This window comes from Oryzias melastigma, linkage group LG2 (genome assembly GCF_002922805.2).
Source record: "Oryzias melastigma strain HK-1 linkage group LG2, ASM292280v2, whole genome shotgun sequence".
In the NCBI taxonomy this organism is placed as follows: Eukaryota; Metazoa; Chordata; class Actinopteri; order Beloniformes; family Adrianichthyidae; genus Oryzias; species Oryzias melastigma.
The window spans coordinates 16,176,911-16,191,900 of record NC_050513.1 but is presented as its reverse complement, the minus strand read 5'-3'; the positions used below and the strand labels follow the sequence as shown (position 1 = coordinate 16,191,900).

Sequence of the window (14,990 nt, the reverse complement as noted above, 5' to 3'; positions counted from 1 at the left end):
GCGACGGGGATTCAGATTCTCTGCCGCTGCGGCTTTGTGCCGTCCCACCCGCTGTTTCTGTGTGTGCCTGCGCATGCGCACGCGGCTCTGTGCGTTCTTCAACAGCCTCTCTGATGGGTTTGTGTTCGTCAGGTGGTTCTGCTGGGGATGGACATCCTCTCTGCTCTGGTCGGCAGACTGCAGGAGAGGTTCAGGACTCAGGTGGGAACAGGTGAGTTGTTTCTTTTACATTTTTACTATTTTCTCTCAGTATTGACTATATTTTATATATTAAAAAAGTATATTAATTATGATTTATAGACTTTAGTTTTTCACAGCAGCCTTTTCTTTAATCACAAAATCTATTTATCTGATTGTTTATTTCCCTAAAAATTAAGATTTTAGACTTTTAGGGTAAAACAGAATAATTTTATTGGTTAATACAAAGAAAATAGGATACAATAATGATACAAAATTGAAATTTTATAATGTCCAGTATTACATAATGAAAAAAAAAGTTTAAAATACCCCAAATAGCCTCAAGGAGCACAAGTAAAACTGAAATATGCAACTAAAAAACAAACTTTCCTTAAATTTGAGCATTTTTGTCAAAATAATTTTACATATAATTTTATAAAATATAAAATTTCCCAAACTGGAAATGTTTAATGAGTTCTTAGGTGTACAACTGGTATAATATAAATACCTTAAAGTCATGGCTCCTCAGTAAGGCTGACAGAAGTCCAGGTTAAGTGTGTGTGTTACAACACAAAGACAGTGAGAAGATACACAAAAACCTCCAACAAGTGCCTCGACTGAGGCCCACAACAAAGAGGATTGGAGGCTGGAATACAGTCGCTGAACACTAAACTTTTATAACAAAAGCTGCTGCCTTTGCCGGCCAATGACTGATCTTTTTTACGGCCTTTAATCCGTCGTCATTGGTCCAGGTGTAGGAGTTCACCTTTATCATGGGAGGGATCACATATCAATATAAGGGTGGGGTCATCTGGACCCCATAAGAGAGCACAAGGACTAGATATGGTCTGTCCTTCGACAAAAATATATATGGAGAAACCTGTAGGAGGCACACAAGTTGCCTGCACAAAACATCAAAGTTTGTGAACTAGGTGACCCCCCATAGATTGGGTGTCCAAATCCGGCCCTCAAGGACCAGTGTCCTATATGTGTTTCCAACCATTGAAGCTCCTTATTGGCTAAACACACCTGATCCAGGTAGTCCATAGACAACAAGGCAAGGTTTCTGGAAAACCAGAAGGAGGCCGGTACTCGAGATCCCTACTATTGTGCAAAAATGTTTATCCACCTTTTTTAATATAAGCATGATGCGAGCAAAAGGTCATAGTGAACCCTCATACAACACTTAAGGGTAGCTAGGTAGTAGCTGAGACGCAGGCACTCCTCAAATCCTCCGGACGGCGCAAGGGACTGGTAACTGTTGTTCTTGTGATAAAGTGTTAGAAATGAGAAAATAGACACTCAGGGTGTAGTTTTTGTGGACGTCCTATGGGCACTTACGTATCACATGCACAACCCGACCATGAAACATTTTCCCCCTGTCAGTAAGGGACCAGTACTTGCCCCTCACTTGACGTCTAGAGTGTGTGTTAAGGGCAGAGGATCTCTGAAACTTAAGAAGTGCGTACAACTTCCATCACGATACACTTACCACACACACAACTATCACATATTCCATTTTCATTAAATGGACGTCCAAGCCTCAGGGAACTGTAAGACACACCTGTGACCCCTTTAAGATGCTCTTATCTATGAACGTCTACAAACCTGGACAATTCAAAAATGTGCAGCTCTTGATTGGGCCAACTCCTTATACAGGGGCGTTTGACTGATGCTTTATCTCTGGTCCGTTTGTGTGCCTCACCTCAGTTCTGCCGAGCCTCATAGACCGACTGGGAGACTCCAAGGATCAGGTTCGAGAGCAAGACCAGGCTCTGCTCCTGAAGATCATGGACCAAGCGGCCAACCCGCAGGTAACCCACGGCAACAGCAGGATGGCAGAGTGTCTGAGGATTCTCCTTCTCTGATGAGGCGTTTGTGTTTGTCTGCAGTACGTTTGGGAGAGGATGATGGGAGGCTTCAAGCACAAGAACAACCGAACCAGGGAAGGACTCTGCCTGTGCCTCATCTCCACTTTGAATGTGTACGTCTTCATACAACTCAAATTAGAAATGCCACGCTTAGTCGATTAGTCCTTACTTTATATTATATGGAGTCATAGTGTAGTAAAGTTGAAAGTTATAACGGCATTATGCTAGCTTTTTGGACTTTTATGCTAATTTGAAGTTTAGCTAATATTTCAGCTACATGCTAGCTATTTTGGCTAATTTAGGATTTTTTCATTTTTTTGGCTAATTTGGAGTTTAGCTAATATTTCAGCTACATGCTAGCTATTTTGGCTCGTTTAGGATTTTTTTAAATTCTTTATGCTATTTTGAAGTTTAGCTAGTATTTCAGCTGCCTGCTAGCTATTGTAGATAATTTTGATTTTTTTTAAGCTAATTTGGAGTTTAGCTTATATCCCAGCTGCCTGCTAGCTATTTTGGCTAATTTGGGATTGTCTCAGTTTTTTAGCTTAATTTTGACTTTCGCTAATATTTAAGCTACATTCTAGCTATTTTGGCTAATTAAAGTTTTTTTAGGCTTATCGGGGGTTTAGCTAATATTTCAGTTGCCTGCTTACTATTTTTGCTAAATTATGATATTTTCTCTTTTTTAGGCTAATTTGAAGTTTCACTAATATTTCAGCTACATTCTAGCTATTTTGACTAAATTAAGATTTTTTTAAATGTTTTAAGCTAATTGGGATTTTAGCTAATATTTCAGCTGCCTGCTAGCTGTCTTTGCCAATTTAGGCTTTTTTCAGTTGTTTAGACTAATTTGGTAGTTATTATTAGAGCTGTGTATCAGCTTCAGGGTTTTCAGCTTTTAGCTTCAGTGATTTTAGCTATAAACTTCAGCGGTTTCAACTATCAATTTCATCATCTTCAGCAGCCAATTTCAGCTTACAGCATTCACACTAGCATTATTACTAGTAATGCCATGTATCTAGTTTTTATTAGTTTAAGTCTAATGATGGTTAAGATGTGTGTTTTACATCCAATGTGCAAATTACCCGATTAGTCGACTTATCGGAAAAAATATTTGAGAATTAGTCGACTATTAAAATTATTGTTTATAGCAGCACTAACTCAAATACACACATCCTTAACATTTCCCGCCGCTGACTAATGTGTTTTCTGTGGCTCCAGGTTTGGATCTCAGAGTTTGACTCTTAGTAAAATCGTCCCTCACATCTGTAACCTCCTAGGAGACCCTACCAGTCAGGTAATGCACACTTCTACTGAAGTGAAAACAAACCCACACACAAAACTCTCACCACACGCCGTGTGTTCACATGAAGGTGCGCGACGGAGCCATGAACTGTCTGGTGGAGATTTACCGCCACGTCGGGGAGCGAGTAAGGATGGACCTGGGAAAGAAGGGCCTGCCGCAGTCACGGTGAGTTCAAGGCCGACTTAGAAAAACTGATGGTTTTTAGTCACAAAGTGCAGCTTCACCTCAGTGTTGTGAGTCTCTGTGGGTTTGAACGTGTGTATTTGTTCCTTCTCTGTCCAGACTGAACATGATCTTCAGTAAATTCGATGAAGTGCAGTGCTCGGGAAACATGGTGCTGTCCCCCATGTCAGGTAGGAGTGTGTTGTTGCTAATGCGCTAATGCTTTTATCGTGCTGTGTTCACACTGCTGCTACCTGATACTAGCGTGTGTACTCACAGTTGCGAGACGGTTGGCCGTGCGATTTGTGCGTAGACCTCAAACACGTACTTCAAAATGTGCGTAGCTGCGCGCAAGCATGATAGATTTGAAAGCGTTAGCCTGAAATGTGCATATCCACGCGTTTAACGTTGACTTTTTGTGGAAGTTTTCGCTTGAATGCTCGTTTCCTAGCCTGATGTGAACATAGCATAACACAGAGGATTTGGATTACCAAGACTTTCCATCCGTTAACGAAATTAACATAAATTAGGATGTGGAGAAAAGCTGCTTTTTATCAGTAAATTAGCTTATTCTGTTGGGTAAAAAAAACAGCTTTGCGCCATTATGCAACCCTTATAATGGGTTGAATGTCGGTGATATGAAAAGCTGCTTTTCTCTGCATCGGAATCAGTTGATGGCTTGAATGGTTGAAGAGTTATTGTATGTTAAAGAACATGTTTTTTTGTCATCTCAAGTGTTAAAGGGTTAGCATAAACATTCCAGCTAAATGAGGTAAAGACAATTATTCACTATGGCAACTAATAGCCTTTTTCAAATTATCAAGGTGTCATAGAAAGATTTTTAGACTTTTTTTTGAAGATGTTTTTGCTTATTTAGTCATTTTTTATGTTAGTTAAAGCAAATTATTCAAATGTTTGTAGCTAATAAGGCAGTATTTGCGTCATTTTGGGAAGTCTGAAGCAGTAAGAAGCATTTCAGTAGTAATTGATCTTCTGTCAGATCTGAAGTTTTGTGTATATAGAGAGTTAGGAAGTTACCTTCCTGAGCTAGACTGTGGGTTGCATTTCCATGGATAGGATTGATGCATCTGGTGTTCAATGCTGACTGTTGACTGTCTGTGATGATCCTCCACCAACAGTGGAGAAGTTGGAGATAATTATTAGTGTTTCATAAAAAAATAAAATTACAACTCTGGGATGCTGTTGTGTCTGGCTATGCTTCTGAAGTTTCTATAGGAAGGAAGTGGAGGCCAAAGGAGGCGGTGCTTAGACATGGAGTCGTTGTTGGACAGCTGCAGCACCGTCTTTCCAACTTAACCCATGTTAGAATTTACACAGTTTTTATCCAAAATCCATTCAAATGTGTTGTTCTCTTGAACATAGTTCCTGCAGGGTGAAAGTAGTTCACTAGAAATTCATTTCTGAGTTGTGGGCGGGGCTGTTACAAACAAAGCTAATAAACAGCAACATACAAAATAGTGAAATTTACGTAAAAGTGAAGCTAAAAAGACGAGTTTTAAGCAGGGCTGTGAAGTATTATCGCACTTATACCATGGTCACTTACAAATAAATAAATATTCAAGCGGTTTTACGCTATTTGTCTGCTTTAGATTGCTTTTTCACAAATTTAATCCGTGCTCCAGGACGTTGTCACGGTAACATGACAACGCACCGCTGTGCCTCGACTGAAAGCGACAACAAAAAGTGATTAATAAGCGATAATCAGTTGTGAATAGTTGCAATTAATTTCAAGATTTGTGATTATTTGTGTGAATGCTTAGTAAGCATTCACAAAAAGTGATTCTCCTGCTCCTTTCCGCACGTTTCCGACACATAAAATCTCAATCACATTTTCAGCAATCTTGGTATCAAATTGTTCAGCTTGTTCAAAACTTTACTTCTTGTATTTTTTGGGATTCAAAAAGTTGCTAGCTCTTGAAATATTGAGGAAAATATGCCCCATTGGAAATATATAAGAAGGTTGTCAAATTTCAACATTTTAAGTAGATTAGCAACAAGCCTTTACATACTGTATTTTCAAGTTTTCATCTTGTATAGTAATTTTCAAAAAAATTGGAGATTAGCTCATATTTTAGCAACATGCTTCGTTTTTGGCCAATTTATTTTCTGCTGGGGTTTTTTAGGCTAATTTAGAGTTTAGTTTCTATTTTAGCAACATGCTAACGTTTTTGGCTAATTTAGTTTACTGAGCAATTTTAGGTTGTTTTGGATTTTAGCTAGTATTTAAGCAACAAGGGCTAGTTTGTCATGTACTTAGGTTGTTATAGGTCAATTAAGAGTTTAGCTTCTATTTTAGCAACAGGCTAACTGTTTTGAATAATTTAGTTTACTAAGGAATTTTAAGCTATTTCGAAGTTTAGCTAGTATTTAAGCAACCAGCTAGCTATTTTGGCTAATTTGGTATCTAATAAGGTTTTCTGTGGCTAATTTAGAGTTTAAGCAACACCCTAAATGTTTTTTGCAAAATTAGCATGTATTATGGATTTTTAAGTAATTTTACTAGAAATATTTCAGAAATTTAGGTCAACTTCAGTGCTCTTTTATAGTTCTTTAATGAAATTTCAAGTCTTTTAGCAGATTTAACGTTTTGCTAATAGCTTTTGCGTTTTCAGAAATTCCCTTCAGCAATTACATTAAATTGCGTCTCCATTTTCAGCTAAAAGTGTTCACACTAGCAATATTACAGGTAATGCAACTTTACTAGTTAGTTTAATTTATCTTATAGCCCTAATTTTAAGCTTTTTCTTGAAAGCCTCCACACGGTGCTGGAATGTGTCTTTTCTGTGGGTTTTTGTTCTTATCACTGGAACCACCAGTAGTCCTGCATCTGAGGACCTGAGGGCTCTGGGAGGATCATGATCTAAAAGTAGTTCTGATAAAGAAAGAAGGTCTTATGAAGACTTTTATTAAAGAATCTCAAAATCTGTCCTAAAGCTGATCGTCAGATTAGGAAGTCAGTCAGATTATAAAGCCCCACCAGTCATTTCCTAACAATTTATTTGTGTTAACGTGAAGCTAAATTAGATAGCATTTGAAAAATTTCTCACTCCTCTGATCAGAATGGATTTCAGTTTTCTGTGAAGTCCAGATGAGGGTCAGTTCCTGGTTCCTGTTGAGGAAGTTCAGAAGCTCAGAAAAACAAGCATTTCCTGCCTCTACAGGAAGTTCCCTCTCCGTATGTTTACTCCAGCTGAAACTGGCAGTCATGTGGTGAAGCTGTTGCCGGGCGAGCTCCGAGGCAGAAAGAGTCAAGCTGGCATAGATTTAAAAAAAAAAAAAGAAAGAAAGAGAGAGACAAACGAGGACAGAGTCCTCAGTACAGCACCTCCAGGCTCTTATTTTGGAGGAGCTGTGTCAGCTGGCGTCCTCCCAGTCACAAGACTGGCTGGAGGGAGGGGAGAGAAAGAGAGGTGGGGGAAGCTCGATGAGGGTTCAGCAGAGTTCTCGCCGCTGCAGACCTGCAGAGACGGAGCGTCCTCGAAGGTAAACCTTTGACTTGAATGCTTGTTTCATGGAAGTCTTCTCAGATCCGTGAAGTCTGCTACCTCTAAGGCTCTGAAGGGCTTCAGATTGAAAATAAAATAGCTTAGTTGTTTGACTCTGAAAGTTTTTCCAGTTTGTAGTAAAACAAATGTAGAAGACAAATTGTTACACCGAGAAGCTGAGTCCTCTTGTGTCTCTGGATATTCACCTGACGTGAAGCCCGACTCTGAGGAGAAGTTTAAACTCGGAGTCCTCCGTCTCGTTAGCTTCTGGATGAAACAGAGTCTGGGTCACGCATTCGGGATGTCCTCCGGGAGGCGCCGAAGGACGAGCAGCCTCCTAAATAATGAAGGTCCTGCAGAGACGTCAGCTCTGCCAGAGGCGGCCGTCAGACACGGTGTCCCTCCAAGCACCGACACAAACAGGAAGCTGCAGAACCCGCCCAGAACCAAAAACAACAGACCTACCAACGCAACAGACGAGAAACCAGCACTTCTGCTGGACGGACGCAAACTCTTAAAAGTTGGACTTCCCTTCCAGCAGAGTTCACTCGTCTCTAATTTTGTTGCCTGGAGGGACAGAAAGAGTTCAAAATGATCCAGCTGGTGCTTTAAATATTGAGAAAAACTTAACAGATCAGCAAGAAGATCAGAGATTAAGAGACAGTAGATCAGAGGTCTGCACCCTTTAACACTCAAAGAGGTCAATTTTTTATTGTCTACAACTAAAACTTTCATTTTTTTTGTGCAATTAATGAATTAGATATATGAATATCTCAATTATGTGGACTTTCAGCTCAGTTTCTTTGTTGTGGCAAAGATAAGACAAGCGGAATGAGGTAAACTTTCCCTCTTAAATGATGCTTTGTTTAATTAATCACATCTATCGCTCTGTAGACGTCACCATGACAACGTGTTTTTTGTGGAAAAACGATTTAAGCTTAAAACTATAACAAGATTAAAGTACTAATAATTGATTTAGTAATAGGGGTGTAACAGATCACAAATCTCACGGTTCGGAGCAGTAAAAAGGAAAAAACAAGAAAATAAAAGCTTAAGATTACTTTTTTGAAGAACTTTAAAACATATATTTTAGAACACATATAAAGTACTTCAAAGCATAAATATACACTCACACATCCTCAAACTTTGAACATAAACAAAGATGTAAAATTATGTAGTTTCTGATTACATTTACATGTAATCTGGAGACTAAATCTACATAAACTGAGAGAAAAAATGATAATTTTTTTTCCTTGCCCCCCCCCTATGTCAATGTCCAAAATACATTTTAAATTAAACTTTCATTTTTTTGTATTCATTGTAGTATTGAAACTAATTGTGGAAACATTTAAGTATTTCAAATTATTATTATTATCCGTAGTACGTGTGGAGGTGAGACACTGCCTGGTGACTTCTGATCCTTTTGGCTTGCCGTACTGCCTTCCCCTGACGGCACGTCCCCATTGCAGGAACAAAAGTTTTTGACGGAAGCTCCTCCCACACGCAGCGGGAGCTTCAGGTGAACAGACTTGGATCACCGTTAAGAATCATCTTTACACCCCTATTTAATAATCATTTTTCTTTCGTAAGTGACCTCGCTAAAAGCGGGCTAATGCTCTTCGAGGTTAGCATTGACAGAAACAAATAGACTTTGAGGAAATAACTGTCCGACATGATCAGGCCTCTGCGTTGTTTAATTTCTGTTATAACATGTACCATGGTCCAGTTAAACACTCGACTCTGATCGGCTGTTGGCTATACATGAAAAAGTGATAATCCGCGATGATAATGCACACCTAAAAAGGTTGATCTGGTCACATAGCCTAAATGCTATATCGCTGCCCAGACTTCTTTGCTTCATCTTCTGGACAAAAACGAGCGGTGAAACGTAAACTTTCTCCTTGATCTGATGCTTTATTTAACCCATCGGGACAATTGGCTTATATCGCTTTTTTTTGCTGCTGCAGTCGAGGTCGGTGTTACCATGACAACATGCTGCACCACATATCAAATAGTCCCCTGTTTTGTGAAAAAGTGATCTAAATAAAAAAAATAGCACGAATAAAGCACTAAAAACTCTTGTTAGTAACCGTGGTATAAGCGGGATAATGCGAGGTAAAGTGCGCATTATCAGAAATTAACACACTTTCCGGAAACAAGTTCAAGCCCTCTTACATAACGGATAACGTGTCGGGCATCATTGTTTACATAATAGATTATGGTTCTACATTTAGTATGGGATTAACAAGCTAATAAAAAAATATATATTTTTTGTTAATTGATAAAATAATGCGATAATTTGACACCTCTAACTACACCCCAATAGGAGTCTTACTTCACCCTTTAGAAACAGAAGACACTGATTTGTAATGTTATTATTTTTACTATTAAACATAAATTAATTATTTTTTGGTATTGACTCAGGTTCATGTGACATCCTTTCAAAATAAAAGACACCCTATGTCTCATAGGATCATCTCAATACAGCAAAGATGGTAGTAGAATTCGTAAAGTTAGCAAACTAAAATTAAATCACAGCTAATTAAGTGACACTAACTGTATTTTTTTAACCATACGGCACACTTAACAATCTTTGAGTTCATTCAAAAACAGGAAATCCGACCTACAATCTGGTCCATCTTAAATATGAATTCTAATTATGTTTTCCGACCTCTAATTGACATTCTGTGGTAAACGGCGCTCATAAATCTGTCATGTTTTAGGTTGTGGTAAACTGGGAAATGATGGATTCTTGGAGGATTATGGGTAGTGTCGTCAGGAGTACTATCATCCAACTGTTTGATTGAGTTGAATAAATATTCCGTTGCTTTATTTTCTCTAAACTTTTTGTATTTTTTTTAAAAGGCGGGCCTCAGTGGAGGAGTAAAAGAGCCACACGAGGCTCCGGAGCTTCAGGTTTCAGCTTCAGCATGCTTCACTTTGATCTTTACATTAGGAACTTTAGATACATCAACTGATACAATCCCACCATTGATTGTTGTTTTATCACAAGAGTGATTGCTTTAAACGAGTTTGGAGCCAGTAAGGATCTAGATTTGATCTAATCTTCTGGCTTGGATCATTCAGTTCAGATTCAATGATAATAATTTGATCATTTAAGACTTAATGTGAAAATCTGATAAAGTAGAAGGCAGGAGGAGTTTCTTTTATTTTGAAAGGTTCAGGTGAGATTCTACCTGGATCTGCAGGAAAACCCAGGGGAATAGTAGCATTTATGAAGCTGTTCTTTAAAATAATAATCAAAAAAACGCCCAGAAGTTCTATTTTGTTCAGGTTTGTGACACATTTCAAGTCAGATACCTATTGGTTTGAATTTGACTGAGAGTGATCGTCCGTTTCTGCAGACTTTGTGACTTTAGGTCTGTTGGTCTGTGCGAGCTGTGGAACATCATCTTGAGGAAGTGAAGGATCTGTGCCGCTTTTCCGTTTAGGTTTCACCGGTTCTGCTCATAACGGACCGCTTCCATGGAAATCTATTCTTCTATAACTGACTGAGGAGATGAGGAAAGGAGCATTGATGTTCCAAAGTCAACAGTTCCACATCTTCTCGGATAGAAAAGCCATTGTTTCTTCTTTTTGGGGAGTGAATGGTCCGAGGGAAATACAGATTTGGGTTTAGATCCTTCAGAAGAAAGGAACTGATGTTTTTAACACAAGTCTTTTGTGTAGTTGTGTGTAGTTAAAGGACAAAATGTTAAACATTCTCATTTTCCCAACATCTTAGCATGTGTTAGCTTCAGACTAAACATCAATATGTTTTTGCTTTTTTTATACTTTAAGTTTGGGTTTCAAATCCTAATATTTCTTAAAAAAATACAAAATATTTGCAAAAATAGATGGATTCAAAAATGTTTACCATTTTTTTTTAAAGTTTAACTGATCAAAAAAGGCAACTTTTTGTGCGTATTTGTTTTTATTTTATTTTTATATAAAATATATGATTATAAAAATTATACTATTTACTGTATCAAATATTAGTAATATTAAGAAATAAAGCTAAAAATGTTTTAATATTTTATTTTACTGTAGTAGTTACTTATTATATTCATTGTTTATAAATTAAATTGATTATTCAATATTGTTAACATTTTAACAGGGAAAAAGTTAGTATTAAGCTTTAAATATTTAAGTTTTACCGTTTTGTTTAAATATTTTGCCTAATTTTTAAAGAATTTGTTTTAAATATTTATTTTTTCTTTATAAAACACTCCAATTGTATTTTTTGCTATCATAAAATCGTTCCCAGTGACCTTTTAATTATTTTTTTAGACAAAATCCAAAATGTTTTTCTTCACAGCGGCAGGAGCTCATTCCGGGTTGTGGGCGGGACTATTGGCACAGAGCAACAGGCCCCGCCCCCCTCCCTGTTGCTGAGAGCTCCGGTTGCGCGCTCACGCACAAGCCTTTAGCTTTAAGATAGCATTAGCAGCGCAAAATAACAATATTGAATCAATCCAGTCGTACAGTTTTCAGCCAGAATCCTGATTTGCTATTGGACGAGGATGGGCTGCCAGGGTGCACTTTGACCCCGCTCATTTCCTTAATCTGAGCTTTTTCAAGCATCTGGTTTTCTGATCCAATGCAATTTGAATGAATACATTCTTAGAAACACCGTTTTAATGTAAACTCTTTTAAATATGTCCTCTACTATGAGAAAAATGCTACAAGAACATTTTAAAAACACAAAAATACAATTTAATTAGAGTGTTAAGCTCAGCAACAAGCAAACAGAAACAACAAAATTAGTGATACGCTAAAATATAACTTTTCTCTGTCAAAATACTCTCACATTTTTGTGAGTTAAAGTCTTCCAGGGCTGATGGAGCAGCAGCTTCCTCCCCTCCTCCTCTTCCTCTCCTGAGTCATCATTGTTGCCGCTTTGGCTCCTCCCCCTTCGGCTCTGCCTCCATGCAGCGGTTTGTCCCCCAATCCCTCACCTCTCCCCTCATTGGGCGGCGGCCCGTTCCTCTCCCTCCCTCCTCCGTCTCTCCTTCGTCACTCCTCTCCTTCCAGAGGACGAGGGTGGAGGAGGAGAAGCACATGCTGCCTCGCAGAGGGATGGGGGGGACCGGGAGTCTTCCTCAGGAGGAAGGTGCGAGGGTATCGGAGGAGCCCCACTGAGCGGCCGTCCGCCGACATGCTGAGGAAACTGGTGTGCAGGCGGATCTGCCCCTGTAAGCTGCCGCTCCTCTTCTTCTTCTGTTCCGGCGGCGACAGTGCAGGATGTGATGCGAGCAGACAGGAAGGAGCGGCGGAGGGCGAGAGCGTGTGTTTGTCTGTGCGTGACCGTGCGAGCGTTTGTCAGTTTCCTGCTCTCGTTGTTGTCCGGAGTTTAGGATGTGGAGCAGCCTGGCTGTGTGTGTCAGAGAGCAGAGGCATGACTTGATGAGTTCATCCGGCTGCATTGATTATCTGTATTCTTCCCCTGCGGTTCGTTTAAAAATGCATTTTGAAGCAGAAACATTCACTAACGATTATGTTTTTTCTCGTATAAATAAGCAATTATCTCTCATTTCTGACTCCATCCTCAGTAAACTTCTTTATAGAGTTAGCTACTATTTACTCCCGCTTGAATTCTAATTTTGTTCCATTTTTTTTAATGTCATTGGTTCTCGTGTTAATTTGTTTAACAACATTTTTGTCTTTGTTTTCAATGCAACTTCCTCTTTAAAGGAGCCATACCATGATTTTCTTAAGTATATCCATAAACATGATCATGTATTACCTTTGGAACACTAAAAAACAAACTATTTATGAAATATTAGTTATTTTAACTCTTTTTATACCCGAATTTCATATTGTCTGATTCATTTTTCTCTACAGGTTTTTTTTTTAATTTACTTTTTTCTTTAAAAAAATTTGCTGCTTTATTTCTCAATGTTACCTTTCACGTTTTTCTGTCTTAAACTAAATGAATATTGTTTTTAAACTGACCAATCACAGCGCAGATGAGAAGTTTATGGATGATTCATTGTTGTCTCCGTGTATCATACACATTAATGCTCAGGTGACCGTGAACGAATTAAATGTCCCCAAACGAAAAATCAAACGCACCCCATTACACGCGCACGGGTTAGGGTTAGCACTGGTTCCGGATCCCTCCACCTCACCCCCCGAACCACTGGGTGTCCCCAACTCATCATGTCCCGACACGTCAGCTGTTCAGAAATTCAAGGGTCGGACATGAACTTGGCTCTTTCTCTTTCTTTGAACTTTCTTTTTCATCACTAAACTGGATCACGACACAGTCTGTACGACCGTTCACGAGCCGGGGGTGGGGATCTGGAGGAGCTAGCTGATCACCGCTAGCTGATCATCGCTAGCTGATCACTGCTAGCTTTGCAAAGAAAGTGTTTGTGTTAGCCTGGGGGCGGATCAGACTCTTCCTGGAGGGGGCGGTTCTCAACTTGTGATGTAAGCATGTGAGGACCCGCTCGTTCTTGTGGATGTGGGAGGGGCTGCTGTGGAGGTTTTTAGAGGATTACACAGCGGGGGAGGGGTTGATACGTCCAGTTCTATTGAATGAGATGGTTGTTAAGAAGACATGAAGTTTGGTTTACATTCAGAGTTTATTGATGGTAAATCTTCCGATCTGATAGATCTCAACCGATGCTCTGTGCGGTGTGTGTTTGTGTGTCTGTGGGTGAACTTTAAATAATGAAAAGGATTGATTGATGAAGGTCTCCATGTGCTGTAGTCTCCACAAGCAGCACCAGGCCTTTACTTTGTTTAATTCTGCCTAAAATTGAACAAATATTTGAAAATAGGAGAATAGGAGCCAGCATTTCATTATTTTATATTTCACAGTCTACTATTTGGCTGGAAATTATTTATTTTGCTTCCAGCCTTAGAGTTTTTAACAATCAAAATCTGAATTTTCCCCTTTTGGAATCTTTTAAGGTCTATTTTTTATTGCTTTCTTTTTATCTTCTGTCTAAAATCGTTTTCTTGCTGAAGGAAACTCATTAAAGCAAAACAGGAAGCTTCTGTAAATCAATAAATAAAAGTTTATTACCTTTTTAAAACCAAACCACAAAAAAAAATTCTGGGATTTTTTATTACTATCCAGACCATCATTATGTCTCAAAACCAAACGTGGAATCAGACAGAAAGGAACATTTTCTACTATTTTTTTTAGAATATTCTTTAACAATCAGAACCAGTTTGATGAAATTGAATCTGTGTCTGAACTGAACTGGACTGAGTGAAACCGGCTCCAAACCTACATGTTTCTGTCTCTAAGTGTCGGTTGATGAGCTGAAGGTTCCTCATTGGAGGACGTGTCTGCAGGTCTGCGGCGCCTCTCCGGGGGAACACTGGCCCCATTGTTTGTTTGTCATCAGAGTTGTCCCGTCAGCTTGTTGTGCTGCTGTCAGCTGGAGCTAAAGTCCAGGAATGCCGGCGTCCGCCTCTCGCGGTCACGTGACCCTGCCGTTTCACTCCTTCCTCTCTCGCCGCAGACAAAAACTTCGAGGACGATGACTCGGTGGACGGGGGCCGCTCCTCATCCTCGTCCAAGGCCACCTCGCTGTCGGGGAGGAAGGTGGTGAGCATGGGCTCGTTCCGCCGGCCCGCCTCGGGCAACAAGTCCGCAGGTCGGAACCAGAACCGCCGGATGTCCTCGTCAGCCTGGAATGTTTCTGTGGTTTCATGAAGCTTTATTGATCCGTGCAGGCAGGGACGGATCTGCTGCTGGAGCTGTTGACGAGGACGACTTCATCCAGGCTTTTGAGGATGTTCCCTCCATACAGGTACCAGTTTGTCTGTTTATTTTTGTGACGCCCAAACGCACCGTTTACCGCCGCTGCTTTCCCCTCCACAGGTCTACTCCAACAGGGAGGTGGAGGAAGCGCTGACGAAGATCCGAGACGTGCTTTCCGATGACAAGCGGGACTGGGAGCTCAGAGTGGCGGCTGTACGTCATCCTCACCTTTCTTTCACCTTTTT

General features: G+C 39.7%; 1 protein-coding gene across 15 annotated transcripts in view; it reads left to right on the top strand.

Moving 5' to 3' along the window:
- The window catches only part of LOC112156732 (CLIP-associating protein 1-A), a 49,795-nt gene that overhangs the window by 4,948 nt on the left and 29,857 nt on the right, over positions 1 to 14,990 (top strand). For 13 of the 15 annotated variants that reach the window (XM_024289039.2, XM_024289043.2, XM_036214548.1 and 10 more), the window contains exons 3-11: positions 133 to 211; positions 1,888 to 1,991; positions 2,070 to 2,161; positions 3,270 to 3,345; positions 3,422 to 3,519; positions 3,637 to 3,707; positions 14,504 to 14,638; positions 14,718 to 14,794; positions 14,866 to 14,958. In XM_024289039.2, coding sequence (XP_024144807.1) covers positions 133 to 211; positions 1,888 to 1,991; positions 2,070 to 2,161; positions 3,270 to 3,345; positions 3,422 to 3,519; positions 3,637 to 3,707; positions 14,504 to 14,638; positions 14,718 to 14,794; positions 14,866 to 14,958 — 825 coding nt within the window. Of the gene's footprint in view, positions 1 to 132; positions 212 to 1,887; positions 1,992 to 2,069; positions 2,162 to 3,269; positions 3,346 to 3,421; positions 3,520 to 3,636; positions 3,708 to 6,328; positions 7,021 to 12,073; positions 12,218 to 14,503; positions 14,639 to 14,717; positions 14,795 to 14,865; positions 14,959 to 14,990 lie in introns of those variants that run through there. The other 2 variants (XM_036214555.1, XM_024289048.2) reach the window with 2 other exon arrangements.